We start from the raw sequence: 17,529 nt of genomic DNA on the forward strand, positions 1-17,529 counted from the left end.
TGTGAACACAGCAGCAACTGAATGCTACCCCAGATAGTCACGCAGTGTGAAAACAACTGCGATCCGACGAGTTTGAAAATCGTGCAGTGTGAACTCGGCATTACCGAGACATGGTGCATGTGTTCGTGATGGTGATTTTAGTTACATTGTTCCGCAATTAGATGGCGACAAGAGACTGTTTTTATGAGTCAGCACTGCAGTAAAGACTTTTACATTGAAAAATACGCTTTTGTAAACGGAAGTTATTTTTACTTTCAACAACGACGCAGCTAACAAATGCACTGAGCAGCGCTGTCATCAGAAATCACTCTTAACAGATGAAAGGATATTGACGATACGACAAAGATAACGCTTTCCTCAGTGGACATTCAAACTTATGTTTTATTGTGTGTAGGAGACTGAGATGCTGTATCAGATGCAGGTATCACACTCGCTCAGTCCATCTCTCTCTCATAATACTTTACTCTACATAATACAGCAAGCTTTTACTACAGTAATACAATAAGCTTTCAATGAAGCAACTAAATATTCCTTCGTTACTAGCTCTAAAGTGACGTTTTTGAGTTAGTAACTGAGACTGGGGCTCAGCTGTTAAACTGTCAAATTTAGATTTAAATTTGTGGCAGAAGGAAGTAGTTCTGCAAAAAGAGGGCTTTTAAAGACACTCCATTGTTGTTTCTAATTTATTTACACACTCGTGCCGTCAAACTGTTGTATAAACGCAAGAACAAGCGGAGTGATACAAAATTGTGAAAGGGCATTCCTGTAGCGATACCAGTACAATATCTCACGGTTCTCAACCAATCAGATTTGAGAACCAGAATGAGCTGTTGTATAAATACATACATATAAATTACTTATTAATTTAATAATACCATCTATTATTACACGTGACTGTGAAATTAGAAAACGTATTATTTCGCCAAAACCAATCTTACATTAATCACAGTCTGAGTGATGCTATCTTAAACACAGCACAAGTGTATTAGATTCATTTCTAAAATACATCCTAATAGAGATTTGACTTCAGACCAGTTTCAATAGCGAACCCTTCACTCTGTTTTGATTTCAACTATTTATTGGACAGTATATTTTCAGATTATAAAATGACTAAAATCCTCCAGAGAACAAGGATTTCTACTGCAGCATGTGAGCAGGCATTCAGTTTAGTGAAAGAACAAATCTGACCTCATTCATTGTATTTTTGGAAACATATCTTCTTGTTTGCTCCAGAAAACAAATGTGTTCTGCAGTAAAGCTGTTGAGTTGTTTTTCATTTCCCAAAATGCAAAAGCAACCGATGCGGTGAGTATACATTTCCACATTCTGTACTGCAGTTATTTGATCCTGTTCAGATGGCTGTAATCAGAATTCAAAGAGGGTGTTTTCAGGATTCTGAGCTTTGGCTTCCATAAATGCAAAACACTGTACAGTTGATGCATTACTCATGTGAAGGCGCTGATCTTTAGTATAAAAATTTTTTTTACTTTTCCATCCTCTGACAGAATCATCTGGCTGGCAATAACACACTGTCCCACTATTTCTCATCCCTTTAGTAGTGACACATGGAGTGGATTTACGCACTAAAATTCGCTTATGAGCGCACAGTGCAGAATTACAGGGACATATTGGTCCAATCATCCTATTATAAAACTTTTGAAATTAACCTTGAAACATATGTCCCCCTTTTCTTCTTATAAACAGATGAAAAAAAAATAAAAATAAAAATTTATAATGCCCAGAATATTCAAACTATATATAATATTACTCACTACAGAGCTTTTGTTCAGGTCAAGGTCTCAGAACAGTCCAGATGGTTGAGCTGTTTCCTCTGATAGCAGACAAATATGACAAATTAAACTGAATTCAAGAAGTGATAAAACCAAGGGAGTTTCTGTTCAAATCTTTGGGTTCATTTGACTCATGAATACACACAGCAAGAAATAATGTAGCATGAGTTGTCATGGCATTTATTGGTCAGCAAATTAAACAGTATATACTCTTTGTATAATATACAATATAATATTTCACACGGACATAAACAGTTTGTTTCTTTTGTATCCTTAGTAAGTAAATATTTAAATAAAAAACGTTGTTACACTTACAGAAAAAATCACATACATTTCACATGAGCAATCACAAGTTAAAATCCCATGAAATAAGTTAAACCCATGTGGAAACCCATGTGCACATTCACACCATTCCAAAACCACGTTTCCCATGTGCAAAGCACATTTCAGATTTCATAACATGTGATTGTACATGTGATATTCATGTGTTTTGTTCTGTAAGGGTAACTACTTTTTTTTTAATTAATGTTACATATTTACTTATTAACATACAAAATCCACACTTAAAATATGTTTATATATATATTTTAAGTGGGATCTATGAGTCTGAATATGTTGTGGGCCATATACTGGCATGTTCAAAATATGGAAGAAGTGGGAAAATTTACTTCCAAACAAATGTGGAAAAAGTTAACATTTTCAGCCTAAACCTGTTAAATCCCCAGTTGAAACCTTTAATCTTGGGGATTGGATGTATGTGAGTGTCAGAGATATGTTCTGTTAGTTTCTGTTTCATGAACGTTTAGGCTGTTTTCGTTAGTTTCATGGGCTGCGTCCGAAAGCCTAGGCAGCTGCCTCACTGCCCTATCAGGCAATGACTTTGCAGGCAGTGTTTTTGCATGAAGGCACCTCATGAAACTGATTTCGGACCGGCTTCTGAGGCAGCGTAACAGCCTAATGATCTACAACAAAATAGAACGAGTTTTGGTGATAACTAAATGAATAATTAATTACTACAATACTGATTTCTCGCTAGAACTAACATCAAAAGTGCAAAAAGTTAGTCAGAAATATACATTTAGACACAAACTGACCACCAAACACAACTTTCAGACGCCATCTTTGTTTTTTAGCTCAACCATCACAGAATGGAACGCACAGGATTGTGGGATATCAAAGGCAGCGAAGGATACATCAATGTTGCCGTCAAAAATCAATCAGATGAAAGTATCTCATGAGACAGGAAGTAAAGCTAACTTTGGATTTGGACATTTCCCACTGCTCTTTGGTTGTCATAGTTACTATATGATTAGTTCTTCAGTTCAGCTGTGTTTTGTTAATTTACCTAGTTTGTCAGTATACTTAAGTTCCTCCTTTATTCCTGCGTTCAAGGTCCTGTCTCGTTTACGTTTATGGTGTTGTATACTCTCGTCTGTTCTGTTTGCCTGTGCATTTTGGATTAAAGACTGTGTGTTGATCACTATTTCGGATTGCCTGTCTTCCTGTCCACAACACTATGTAACAATAGGAATGTACAACAGTGTCAAAAAGCATCTCACTTTTATTTTTATGATAGGTAACAACATTTTCATTTTCAGTATTCTGCATCAACAATATAAACGGCGATTTGTAGCAAGTTAGAGGCCATTCACACTGTACACGTTCTTCCGTTCAAAAATAGCACAACTGACTGACATATATTTTATACATTTTTTTTTTACTATACAACTGCTTTTTAAAAATGGAAATAGTGTCTAAAAATGTGATATTCATGGCATGAGAAGCTGAAAAAACAAACAGCACGACCCGATCCAAGATAGCACCATTAATCGATGTTACCGCAGCTGCTAGTTGTAGTCTTCCGCCAATGTATCCATGTAGTTTGTATCTGCATGAATTAAAAACCCAGAGAACAGACTGTCAGCCCAGCCGGGGTCAGCAAACAGGCCGTTCTGGTCCTTGTAGAAGATCTCCAGCCACACCTCATCCTCTGGGTTGAGAAACATCACTGTTGAGCCAGACGCCACGTCATGGTTCCCTGTGTTGGCATCAAAAGTCTTTATCCGGAACTGTCCGTTCTGAACCAAGCCAATGGCCAGGTGTTTGTTGGCCAGAGTGATGTCATAAGAAAAGTAGTATGTTCCTGGGTAAGCACAGATGAATTTTCCCATCTCTGGGTTGTAGTGGCCGCCCTCATTAAACAGGACTTTGTTGAATTTGATAGGTGCTTGCTCAGTGGGATAGCTACTGGTGATGCCTACAGAGAAAGCGGATTTGGGAACCAAACTTCCACATCTGCAGACGCCTGGTTTTCCCGGAGGACCTCGTTGGCCCTTGTCACCCTTCTGTCCGAGATGTCCTGGAGGACCAGGAGGCCCTAAATCTCCAGGATCACCTTCAGGTCCACGTTTCCCAATGAAACCTCTCTCTCCACATTCTCCGAGTTTTCCCGTCGGCCCGACTCTACCTCTGAGGCCTGAAACATACATATTTTAAGCCAGAATCCTTTCAAACAACATCACAATTGCACTGGCCCAGTATGAAATGATTTAGATCAAATGAACATTAATAAAAAACCATCAAACTCAGACTGTAACATAGTTTGATATGGATGTGGTTGGAAACGATAAAATGCAATGATGTCTATCTTTCTCTAACTCCGATTTCTCCCAGGACTAGAAATCTGGATTTCTAACAGGATGTTTATCTGTGTGTGATTTCTCACAATGTGATAACCTGTCATTACATACCAGAAAATTTACTGAAGCAAACATCCAGACATGTTCTACCACGCATGTGTCAAACTCCGGTCCTGGAGGGCCACTGTCCTGCAAGGTGTAGCTCCATCAAGCTCCAAAACACCTGCCTGGAAGTTTCTAGTAATCCTGAAGACCTTGATTAGGTGTGTTTAATTGGGGAGCTGAACTCTACAGGACAGTGGCCCTCCAGGAACTGAATTTGACACCCCTGTTCTACTGCAAGGGTTCTCGAGGTCCACTTTATTGCAGAGTTTAGGTCCGATCCTAATCAAACACACCTGAACCAACCAATCAAGATCAAGCTATAGCTGGATCAAGAGTAAAGCTAAAGACTCAAATTGTACCAAAGAGCAGAATGAGGAGAAAAACCTAGAACAGGGTTCCTCAAATCTGTCCCTGGAGAGCCACTGTCCTGTAAAGCCTAATTCTAGCCTAGGGATGTAACGGTATGAAAATTTCATATCACGATTATAGTGACCAAAGTTATCACGATTATCAATATTATCACGGTTTTGTTCAAATTAGATGAAAACATTCAAAAAGAACTGATACACACACTGAACACACTGAAATAAGTTTTATATTTGAAAATCAACAAACAACAAATACAATTAGCAGCTATATGCACTTTTTTAGCATAAATCGATTAAATTGCCTTCAGGACTCTTGTAAAAGCCAAAATACGACCAGACCACCGATTTGGTCCTCTTAGATGGCTGAAAAATCTCCCGAGCGCTGTCACTGCCTTCCGCCATTTCGTCTTGTGCAAAAAACAACAACAACATTGCATGCTGCTTCTGCGTCAGACTGATGCTGGCTGGACAGGATTTACCGCGAGTTTTCAAAAGCGCGATAATCAAACACAGTTTTGATGATAATTAAATTTTAAACGGTAATACTAACCATCAGGGCATTTTATCGTGATTTATCGTGAAACCGGTTATCGTTCCATCCCTATTCTAACCATAATCAAAGTCTAATCCAGGTCTTCAGAAGCTGCGTCTCATTTAGAAGGCTGTGCCTTCTGGACATCACATTTGTCAGCTGCATGAGGATGTCTCATTTCAGAAAAGTAACCATTATAAAACTGACAGAGTCATTAATTACTGTATTTCTTTCTTACTTTGTAATGTAATGATTACTTTTCTGTATTGAGGCAGCCTCAATAATGTATGCTCCCAACAAATGTGACTTGTGAAGGGCACAGCTATTGAATTGAGACACTGCAAGAGTAGCAGGTAGGTGAGTTTGATCAGGGTTTAAGCTAAACCCTGCATGGCAGCGTCCTTCCAGTGTCAGATTTGAGGAACCTTGACCTAGAATAATTTTCAGTTAACTTTAGCTGCAAACATTTTGTGATCTTTCACACCATCCTAGACTAGCTTTGCCTGAAAAACCATTCAGTTGGTTAGGTAATTCCTCTACCTGGTTCTCCTTTTTCTCCCTTTTCCCCCTTCCGCCCTTCCCTCCCATCTCTTCCTGGGATTCCAACATGGCCATCCTCCCCACGAGGCCCAGGGGGTCCGGTCTTTCCCGGTGCTCCTGGTTGACCTGGAATGCTGCAAATAAACTGAGGCGGGGCTCCTTTGGATCTGGCCTCCAGCATCTGACCCATAATGCACAGAGAAAGACAGACCACACCCACAATCGTCCACATCATCAGACCTAAGCACAAAAATAGAAGAGCAAGGATTAAAAAGAAACCAAATTATTGACCCAAAATGAAGAATTTAAATTTTTGGCTGAACTCTTCCTTTGAGGCCGTGACACACTAAGCCGTTGGCAATAGTCAGACACCATCAGTGGCTCTGATTGGCTGTTCAGCTTAGTGACCCTGTTGAAAAAAAAACAGCATATGCTGGTTAGGTATGTTATGAAGCATGGCTGCTAGATTGAGCTGGTTTAAGCTGGTCCTGAGCAGGAGCTAGTTGCTTAGGACCAGCTCAAACCAGCAGCCATGCTTCAAAACATACCTACCCAGCATATGCTGGTTTCTTCAACAGGGGAACCAGTGCATGAGAAGAAAAACCGAAGCGAGAAAAGCGAGAAAAGCGAGAAAGCAAAAGCACACACATATCTGAGCATTCCAGTCCGTGAACGTTTTCATAATGTCATGGCCATCTGGAATTAAGCAAGTGAAGACCAGCTGATCAATATTACTCATATTCAAAATGGTAAGTTCAGATGACTGCCACCTGCTGGTATGGAGAGCTGTTTACTCATGCGAAGGCGCAGAACACACGTGTTCAAGCACAAAACTTTTTGGCCTTGTTCTTTCATGTCAGTTTGGTGTGTCACTACTGCCCTCATAACAGTATACAAGGAATAAGAAGTGTCTCTATTCTGGAACAACAAACTGTTCCACATTAAGAGGAAGAGGATGATTCTTTGAACTTCATAACAGATCGTTTTATTGTTTTGACTGTTTGCTGACCACACATACACACTGATATTATTTGTAATTTGTGTATTAAATTACAAAAAATGCAAATCTTATTAAAAAATCTTTAAAATGTATATACGTTAACTGCATGTGTTTATTATTTGCTTTTTATTGGATCATATCAGGAAAAAGATGATGTTATAAAATTGAAACATCTACTAAAAGAGATTTCAGATCAACAGGGCAAACCCGCCAGAGCCAAGTTTACATGCTACATAAATGAAGCACAATACTGAGACTCTTAAAAATGAAGAACTTGTCCAGTCTTGAAAGAGATGAAAACAGTGATAGAATAACATGTGCATTGTACTGTACTTAAAACAAGACTGCACAGCTTCTCGGCACGTTTTCATTAGGAAAATTACTACAGGAGAAGTTTATTATATTTACACATCTGACTTCATCCATGCCAAGTATTCCAAGATCACATATTGTGTCCTAACAAATTCAGATATGAATTTGTGTGCATGTTCAATTATAGTACCTAAACCATGTGTTTACATAAGTCCACAAATACTCTTGCGGGGCGTTGTGTGTTTTGACATGCATGCACTCAGATGCATGGTATGCGGCAGAAGTCATCTTATTTATCTTGCTGATTGATGATATGGTAATGAGTCTGAGGCTCTGATCCAGCTCATTCCAGAGCTACAACATCACTGAATTACATTGGAAAGCAACATGATCGTAAGAAGCTGAAAATACTGATTCTAGTATCAAATTATTGTCATAAGTTGTTGTATATGTTAATACTGCCAAAATGAATGTTGTCTTATTTTTCAGTAAAAATAAGCATCCTTAAAATAAGATAAATGTATTTATTGCATTTAATTTAATTGCTTTTAAAAATAAGCTATTAGGACATGTTTTTAAAGAATATATCATGAAGTTTGTTTTTCGTAACCCACTGGCATATTTTATGCATAATTTCAAACAGCAAGTATATGCTGGTGTACTTAACACAAGGAAAAAAAATAAAAAATAAAAATATATATATATATATATGTACATGTGTGTGTGTGTGTGTGTGTGTGTGTGACCCTGGACCAAGCTCATGAAAAATGGGGGCAAAAACAAAAGTGTTGCGGTTATAATTTTGTTCAGTGTATATATATATATATATATATATATGTGTGTGTGTATGTGTGTGTGTGTGTATATATATACATATATATATATATATTGTAAAGGCTTTTTGTGATATTTGGAGATTTTGAGCCATGAAATTGTGATTTTGTTATTTAAGTTTGTAAAATTAGCAAAATACATCTGGTAAATGCACAGAAGAGCAAACAAGCACATGTTGAGAGACACAAGAGAGTTGGACTACATCCATGCTGGTGTGCTCATCTTTGGCTTTCTGAATTTTGCCACCCAAATATTGAGACCACCTGATTTGTAGCACTCAAATAAACCATTCTGAAACCATACAAGTAATACAGGTCCCGTTGGGACTTGGTCTTGCTAAGCTGTGGTGCTCATGTGATCTCTATCAACAAAAAGTGTCGAAAATCATATCACCGTTCCCAAAAGAATTTATATTTTTAGAAATCTGTCCTTCATAGTTGTACTGATGAGCCAAGCACAGCTGTGACAGCAGATTGGGCCGTAACACACATTTATACGCTCTTAAATGTGGTTTGAGATGGAGACTGCAAATTAAACATCTGTGACGTTCAGCAAAAGTGTGAATTGACAGCACCAAGCATCCTCCCTTGAGAGACAAACGCTGCTACTATGACAACACACTCAACTCTCAAAACTGCAGTCTGTTAAAGGACAAGCTCACGCAAAAAATGAAAACTAATCGATTACGAACGCTCATGTTTTTCCAAACCCATATATCTTTCTTTTGTGGTGTGTTTGCTTTTTTTTTTTTTTTTCATACAATAAAAGTAAATGTGAACTGAGGCTGTGAAACTCCAGAAATGACAGAAAAGCACATTAAAAGTATCATAATAGTGATCCATATGACTTGTGCACTATTAAAAGTCTTGCAAAAGATTTGTGTGAGAAACAGAACCAAATCTTGAGTTGTTACTTATGTGTTTCTTTTATTGTGGGGTTTGAAACAACATGAGTGGGAATAAATTATTATTTTTTTTTTTTCCGAACTATTTCTTTGCATTTTCAACACATGAAAAACGCGAGACCTGATCTTAGCACAATAAATACATTAATTAATATAATCTCTGATATCTTTGAAAAGCATCTTTTATTAAAAAGTTACATCTCACAACTGATGACAAAACCAGAAAAATGCAGCACCTTTGAACCTGTTTAATAAATGCTCTAAACAACAAAAGTAGTGACTTGCCGGTTTCTGTGGCAGGATTGTTTTCGTCGTCTTGATTTATTCTTTCGGTGCTGTCCTTTGCTTGTTTGAATTCCTCAGTTTGAGCCGTATCCTAGTTTCTCGGCTTCAGATTTCTGTGCTTTACTTCTTTTCTTTCTTCCTTTCTGTACATCCATGAATAAGTCGAACGTCTGCAGCAGATACATATATGGCATAATCATCTCTCCCTCTGCACTGCTGTCACTCTCTATGGCTTCTCTTTATCTGTCCCCATGCTCATGCATGTCTCCATCCCTCTCCGTTCATCAGTCTCTCTGAATGAGTGCATTTCTGTAAGATGTGTGCAGTGATCTTTCAGCATTCAGGAGAGAGTTTTTAACCGCCCACTTAAAAGACACGCCTCCAGCGTTCCTCAGTGAGCTCACACATTTCCCACAGCAATCACACACTACACAATGAAGAAATTATACAATGACATTGCTGCACAAACTGCACCATATGACTTTATTTTGTCTTCTTTACATTCTAATCCATTTCATTGACACATTTTCCGCCAGCAACCATACATTAATATCTACAGTCTCCACGGCTTGCTGAAGATCCGAAACCTTCACCTGCAAAAATGTGACACAACACTTGCATATAAACTAGAATAAAAGATTGATGTTTGATATAGAACTCAGAAACTGCTCCGTCTGCTGGCTGATGGCGTTTCTGCTCAGGTCCAGCTCAACAGATATGGACTGACAACTAAGAACTGAAGCCAAGTATTGACAGCTGCTGTCAGTGAGACCACAGTTGGATAATCTAAAATGAAAACAGATGGAAAAAAATGAAGATTGTATCATTCCTAAATATGCATTCTCTGTTTGTTTACATAGATAAAATGTCAAAGTCAATGATTATTTAATCTTACTTTAAAGACTTCATCGCACAACTGCCATCCTGTAGTCCAAGACAGAGCAGCCGAACACCTTCATCTTTTAGGTTGTTGTTGTTGCTTAGGTTCAACTCTTTCAGGTTTAAGCTTTGGCTCAGACCTTTAGCTGCTAAACCGCACATATCTGGAGTGAGTTCACAAGAGTCCAGACTGCAGAGATATAGAATTCAAAACAATTATAATCTTTAAAAGTGTAAGACTTTTATTTTATATACTTGATGCAACCATCCAGCCTTAAGGCAAATACTGACCACAGCTTTTCGAGAGCAGTGTTTTCTCTAAGGACGGTAAAAAGCTGCATTATTCCAGTGCATCCTGGGAAATTTTTGCTCAAATCGAGCTCTTTTAGGCCGGAGGGGTTTGATCTCAGAGCTGAAGCCAGAGATGAGAAACCCTTATCTGTCAGTCTGCAACAAGACAGCCTGGAGAATATGGCAAAAAAAGTTTCATTTATAATTCCATGATAGTGAATGGACATCATATTTCAAACCTGTTATGTAGGAGTTGATTAATCAATCATTATGAGTACATATGACAAGATATTTTCTAGCCTAAAAAAAAAAACTTTATGCAAGTCTTTTTTAACTTACAGTAAATTTTATTTATCAACCTCAGGAGGTCAAACAAAAAAAATTACAGGGCTGCACACAAAACGTAGTTATGTTTTTTTGTAATTACATTAGTTGATTAAATTTATTTCTGCTACTTCTCATGTTAGGTTAATTTTATGTTGGATAAAAGTTATCACAACAAAAAATATATTATCGGTTTTACACAAAGACAGCTCTCAAACACTCCAATCAAGTGCTGTGAAAGTGTTAAAAATGGAAGCCTAACCTTAATTTCTCAAGTTTACAGGATGGATCCTTCAGTGAGTTCATGAGCTGCTTCATCCCAGAATCCTGCACGTCATTGTCAGAGAGATCTAGAGCTCGGAGACGAGAGTTCTCCAGACCCAGCCCACAACTTTTAGATGTGAAATTACATCTCTCTAATCTAAAAATGGAAAATTCTTGGGAATTAATTTTAATACACCAACGGGATCTAAAGATACAGCCTCACTTCCTATTCACTTGCAAATTTGTTGATATGGTTTGGCATGTGTCAGTGGCCATGTGATACAAAAAAAAAAAAAAAAGTAATATCGAGTTGGGCACAATTTGAAACCACTGGTATCACTGAACCTGGCTTGACCCAAGGAACCAAATTACATGGATTATGAAATTATTGAAAAGAAGCATAATGTAATTTTGGGTTGCTGTTTGCATTATAGCAGTGGTTCCCAATCCTGGGGTCCGTTCTTCGTACCTCGCTTAATACATCTCAGATAATTTGACAGATCCCTGTGTTGACATGTTCATTGGAAAGGGCAGATGTATCGATACTCGAAACCATGATCAGCAATGCGGCGAGACAGCAACGTAATGACATCATAGAATTAATAAAGACACCTGACGAAAAACTTGACAAATTCCTGGACCTTTATAAGGAAACAGCCAAGTGAACAAAACTACATAAATGTTATAATAGATGAATGAAATGTGCACTGTTTTTATTTTATTTTAATTTTTTTACATGATTCCCAATTATTTATATTCACGATTTCTAGTATTTGCACAGATATTACATTTTTATTTCAATGTTGTAATTAGCAATTCGTGTCATTTTACCTTTGAAGCAGATTTGTTACGTGACAGCATTAATTCAAGTTTCTTAAGGGTCAAGATCATGTTATCTGCATCTCCTGCGCTCCATCAAGCCACTCCGTAATATCTGTCAGCACTCAAATTAATTCACGACTCAGATTAACTGTACAGCATGTGTGTGAGACTCCAATACAAGTTATTATTTTATCACAAATAAATCTTTCAATGAGTAAAACTAGCTGTCTATAGTATTATAGATTTCACAACAATATAATATTATTTTCTAATTAATTTTTAAATTACTATTATTTTAAATGATTGTCCCCGGATTAGTAGTGTACAGTGTGCAGGTTTAAGTTTACGGAGCTGTTGCTATGACAGCAAGTCCAGGATGAGCTTTGAAAAACCAAATAATCCAAGATCATGCTAAATCGTCAACAATCAAATCCAGCTAACTGAGTTAGCGACGTACGGAGAATGGGCCCCAGGTCCTGGAGTAACCCCAACTCTATACTTAGGAACAACAACAATTTTGTATGTCTCCCTAATCAAATACACCTGATTCAACTCATCAGCTCGTTAGTAGGGTTGGGTATCGATTGGGTTTTTTACGATACCGGTGCCAAATCGATACTTTAAAACGGTACCGGTGCCTAAACGGTGCCTGAACCGATACTTAAAAAAACAAAAACAACGATGGATAACATTAAAGAACATTCAAAATATTTCAAATAAATATACATAGCATTCACGTGCTTCTCGGATGCTCTCATTTCCCGAGTTGTGCTTCCCTTCCTCTAAGGCTAATAAATAAATTTCACGATCTGGGTCATTATTTAATACAAAACAATATTTAATACAAAACCCATGTTATATAACATTTTCAAATGAAAATAGCAACATGATCATTTTATAAAGTATGCGTTCATATGTGTTGAGGGCTAGATTTTCGCTGGAGGAAACAGCTGTGGTGTGATGAGGGGTAAACGCAGCGAAAATTTTACAGTTACGTTAGATGGGAAACCGAATTGCTCCCTCGTGACCTTTTGTAAACTGTATGTATGACAAAGAACTGCACAGATACAGATATTATAACAATCTATCGATAAACACACACCTTGTGTCCTCTGTTTCTGTTTGAGTCCGCTCGCGCTGCGGATTGAAGAGCGCGCTGAAAGACGGGGAGGAGACGAAGTCTGCCACCCTTTTCATATGAAATTTAAAGGCGACTAACTCTGAGGCGATCACGAATTTGTGTACAGTTTATGGAGCTAATCGCTATAGCCCCGCTAAAAATGGCCTAGCGACGCCCATGCTTCTTACGTCCATTTCGAAGAACCAGGACAAATATTTCAATCGATCGCTCAGGCATTTAAGTGGCACCAAAAATGAGGCACCGAAATCTGCGTTCTGATTCGGTTCTAGTACATACCGGTTACATAGGTACCGGTGGTTTCGGTACCCAACCCTACTCGTTAATAGGGACCTGAAATGTTTGCGTCAGATGAGAGAGACATCCAAAGTGTGTACTGTTGGGGGTTCTCCAGGACCAGGGTTAGAGACTCTCTCTCCCCTATGAATGTACCAAATTTGACCGGGTAAAATGCCCAGATTACCAATCCAGCCCTTTCTACACCCCTTCAGTTCTTGGCCCCTAAAAAGTATAAGGCGGCAAATAAAAGAGACATTTTCCACACATAAGATCATTGCACACCTACCTCAACTCTTCGAGGTTACAGTTTGGGTTTGCAAGTAAACCAGAAAACATCCCAACTCCTAAATCCCAAAGTCTATTATCACTTAGGTCCAGTTTCTTAAGTTGGCAGGGTTTTGAACTCAGAGCAGATGTGAGGAAAGCACAGGCCTCCTTTGTGATCCCACAGCTTGAAAGCCTGCAAGAGAAAATGAATATCTGTTGAATGACTGAATGTCAGCAATATAGTCATCAACTCTTTCTACTAGTTCTGTTTTAGCAATTTGGCAAGTCAAATATTTCTGTGCTGCGTTGTGCCATGTTACCACAGGGTTGAGCAAATTAACACATCCTCTGCACAATTTAGTGCATAACCATTTGGTCAGTGGGGCACGGTTTGGTTGGAAAGATTAATTTTGTCACATTTTCCAACCCATCCAAAGATGAGTTGTGTGACTTCAACGAAGGATTATTGAAAGAGGGAATTTGGCTGAAGGATTTTGACTCCTGAACTAAACTGATAACTACCATATCAATATTCACCAAGTCACTGGAAAAAAATAAAACATAAATAAAGACCTAAGAGTCTCCAGCCCACAGTCTGGCACTAAACCCAAAAGCCAGGTTGCTGCATCATTTCCAATGTTATTGTAGCTCAAGTCCAGTTCCTTAAGATGTGATGGGTTTGACGTAAGAGCAGCAACAAGGGCTGAACAGCTGTCTCTTCTGAGTCCACAAAACTCCAGTCTAGAAGAAAACAATGGAGAGGGATAGCCATTTACCAACTGTATTATGACATCTGTGATATGTGTTGGATTTTAATACTGTAGGTAAGACAGAGGCAGAAATGTACTTTAGTGTCTGTAGTTTGCAATGTGGACTCCTCAGTCCAGAGCAGAGACTTTTCACCCCTTTGTCTCCAAGGTCATTGAAACTCAGGTCCAGTTCTCTCAGGACATTGGGATTGGACTCAAGAACAGAAGCCAAAGGCGAACAGCTTTTCTTCGTCAGTTTACATGAGGACAATCTAAGAATTATAAAACAAATCTCTTACCATATCTTCAAAACTGTACCTGTACTTTGAAATGAGAAGTTTGATGGCACTTACATGGCAATCCGACTGGCTTTGATAACGGGATGAAGCTTGAAAAGACACTCATCTGATTTGAAGAATTTTCTTAAGTCAAAAACCTCCAGTCCTTCATCACTGGTGAGCAGCACAAAGACTAGAGCCGACCACTGCGCATTTGAAAGTACCTCCATTGAAAGTTGTCCGGAGTGAAGGTACGTTTGGATTTCCTTGACAAGAGAGTGGTCGTTCAGTTCATTGAGGCAGTGGAAAAGATTGATGGACCTCTCGGGGCTAAGACCTGTCCCAAGCTTTTCTTTTATGTACGTGACCGTGTTCTCATTGCTGTGTGTGATGTGTCCTATTTGTATTGAAAGGTGGCGAAACAAGGTCTCACTGCGCTCCTGTGAAAGGCCGAGGAGGAAGCGGAGGAAAAGGTCAAAGTGCCCATTCCTTGACTTTAAAGCCTGATTTACTGCACTCTTGTGTAGATCAAACAGAGATAAATCCATGCAGAGCTCCCCAAAGTCTGTGTCTTGGAATGGTATCTTGAATTCATCGCTACTGGGCTTTTGAGTTGTAAACCAGTGAAGGTGAACAAACAAAGCAGCAAGGTACTCTTGGAAACTCAGATGCACAAAACAAAAGACCTTCTTTTGGTATAGGCCGAACTCCTCCCAGAAGATCTGGGTGCAAAGTCCTGAATATACTGATGCATCCTTGACATCAATGCCACACTCTATCAGGTCTTCTTCGTAGAAAATCACAAAACCTTTCCTCAGTTGCTGAAAGGCCAGTTTTCCAAGCGACAGGATGTTGTTTCTACTCAAGTGTGGATCCAAGTGATGTAGTTCCTTGTACTTGTCTTTCATCTGCAATGTCTGGAAGATCAGGAAATGTGTGTACATTTCAGTTAGAGACTTGGGGATCTGACAACTCTCTGCTTCACTCAACATTCTCTCTAGAACAGTGGCTGAAATCCAGCAGAAGACTGGGATGTGACACATGATGTAGAGGCTCCTTGATGATTTCATGTGTGAGATGATTCTATTGGCCAGACTCTGATCACTGATTCTCTTCCTGAAATACTCATCCTTCTGAGGGTCATTGAACCCTCGTACCTCTGTGACCTGGTCGACACACCCGGGAGGGATCTGACTGGCTGCTGCTGGTCGAGAGGTGATCCAGAGGAGAGCTGATGGAAGCAGATTCCCCTTGATGAGATTGGTCAGCAGCACATCCACAGAGGCCGTTTCAGTTATATCAGAGCACCTTTTGTTGTTCCTAAAATCAAGAGGCAGTCGGCACTCATCCAAACCATCAAAGATAAATATGACTTTGAACTTCTCCAAGTTTGAAAGTTTGAATCCCTCGATTTCTCTAAAGAACAAATAAACAAGTTGCTCCAGTGTGTACTGCTCTTTGCCAATCAAATTCAGCTCCCGAAAAAGCAATGGAAACACAAAATGAACATCTTGGTTGGCTTTTCCTTCAGTCCAGTCCAGAACAAACTTCTGCACAGAGACTGTTTTTCCAATTCCAGCAACTCCTTTAGTCAGTACGGTTCTGATGGGTTTGTTTTGTCCAGGTAAGGCTTTAAAGATGTCATTGCATTTGATTGGAGTTTCCTGTGTCTCTGGTGTCCAAGATGCTGTCTCAATCTGTCTCACCTCATGCTCATTATTGACTTCTCCAATCCCTCCTTCTGTGATGTAGAGCTCTGTGTAGATTTTGTTGAGTAGGGCTGGATTTGCCTGCTTAGCAATACCTTCAAATATACATTGGCTCCTGTTCTTCAAACTGGATTTAAGCTTTTGCTGACAAGCATCAATTTGATGAACTACATAAAATAAGAAACAAATTGTTACTCCTCTTTGTCTGCACTTAATGTAAACTATATGTTCTAGCCATGCATATACACGTATACTAACATTGAAGAAGTTTGTCAAAGAGGCTTTGCTCCTTCATACACTTCAGAATATGTAATGCGATTTTGACTGTTGCTTCTCTGGCTTCAAGAGCAAATTCATCTACTTCATCTGGTGGACTCTTTGTACACTCTGTGAGATCAGGGTTCAAAACGCTGTCGATTTTTCTGAGTTCCTTCTTTACAAAAGTGATCACATTGCGTTGAAGTTGCTAAGATGAAAAATACACATTTTATTGAATATTTTACTCTTCTTTTGAATGTAAATAATGTAAAAAGTAAATAAATAAATTGGCTAACCCGCAAAATAGCAGCAAGGGCCATTTGTGTCTTTGGGGTCGATTGGTGGTGCATTTCTGTTGGCTGCTCTCTGCATTTAAAACAAAGTATTAAACTTGAAAATTGATGAAAAATATGATTGAATATCTATGAGTGTTTTTAAGAATCAGGCAAAATGAATACAAACCGTTGGACGGGAGAATCAGTCATATGGAGATTAGTTGGTGGCTCCATTGACCAGTTACTCTGAACAGATACATGGGTGTGCGCAGAAGAGCTGAGCCAATCTCCCGAGAGACTTTGACAGAACAGAACATACAGTGATTTAATAGCTGAAATGCCTAATTCGTTAATAAAGAGAAGGATGTCATCATTCTGTGTAAACAGTGTAAGGGAAATCAAATATATGTGCAACTCAACTGGTAGAGCATGTCACAAATAACACAAATTCATGGGTTTAATGCTGATACAAATGTACAGCTTGAATGACTGAAGGTCACTTTGTAAATATTAGCTTATAGCAATCATAGTAATGATTGCATAATCAAGGCTCCTAACTAAAATGGTTGAAAAAATAAAGAATTTGCAACAACAATGTAGGCTTACATTTGTCCATAAAACTGAAAATGAGCACTGAATATTACCATAAAACTGAAAATGAGCACTGAATATTACCATATATATATA

At 38.6% G+C, this 17,529-nt stretch overlaps 2 protein-coding genes and 1 pseudogene across 2 annotated transcripts in view; all 3 read right to left on the reverse strand.

Moving 5' to 3' along the window:
• The window catches only part of LOC107710227 (coiled-coil and C2 domain-containing protein 2A-like), a 30,599-nt pseudogene extending 30,487 nt beyond the window's left edge, over positions 1–112 (reverse strand).
• A 3,147-nt stretch (positions 113–3,259) lies between these two features.
• On the reverse strand, positions 3,260–9,639 carry LOC107710240 (complement C1q tumor necrosis factor-related protein 7-like). Its single transcript, XM_016514977.1, has 3 exons — positions 9,310–9,639; positions 5,975–6,214; positions 3,260–4,266 (listed from the first exon to the last, which is right to left on the reverse strand). The coding sequence occupies exons 2-3, from the start codon at positions 6,207–6,209 to the stop codon at positions 3,638–3,640; spliced, it is 864 nt and encodes a 287-aa protein (XP_016370463.1). The 5' UTR covers positions 6,210–6,214; positions 9,310–9,639; the 3' UTR covers positions 3,260–3,637.
• Positions 9,640–13,588: 3,949 nt separating this feature from the next.
• Positions 13,589–17,529, reverse strand: part of LOC107710239 (protein NLRC3-like) — a 5,435-nt gene continuing 1,494 nt past the window's right edge. Inside the window, exons 3-8 of the mRNA XM_016514976.1 lie at positions 17,030–17,140; positions 16,864–16,933; positions 16,568–16,775; positions 14,676–16,476; positions 14,421–14,594; positions 13,589–13,766 (exon numbers count right to left, since the gene is read on the reverse strand). Of these exons, the coding sequence (XP_016370462.1) occupies positions 13,589–13,766; positions 14,421–14,594; positions 14,676–16,476; positions 16,568–16,775; positions 16,864–16,933; positions 17,030–17,140 (2,542 nt within the window). The remainder of the gene's footprint in view (positions 13,767–14,420; positions 14,595–14,675; positions 16,477–16,567; positions 16,776–16,863; positions 16,934–17,029; positions 17,141–17,529) is intronic.

Source organism: Sinocyclocheilus rhinocerous, unplaced genomic scaffold, assembly GCF_001515625.1.
Source record: "Sinocyclocheilus rhinocerous isolate Xijiao unplaced genomic scaffold, SAMN03320098_v1.1 scaffold1167, whole genome shotgun sequence".
In the NCBI taxonomy this organism is placed as follows: Eukaryota; Metazoa; Chordata; class Actinopteri; order Cypriniformes; family Cyprinidae; genus Sinocyclocheilus; species Sinocyclocheilus rhinocerous.

What these genes read in the sequence shown, in the direction of transcription:
- LOC107710240 (XM_016514977.1), bottom strand. Translation starts at nt 6,209, where the DNA reads ATGATGTGGACGATTGTGGGTGTGGTCTGTCTTTCTCTGTGCATTATG. An exon ending in GGGAGAAAAAGGAGAACCAG is followed by an intron (nt 4,267 to 5,974) that starts GTAGAGGAATTA and finishes TGTATGTTTCAG; the next exon opens with GCCTCAGAGGTAGAGTCGGG.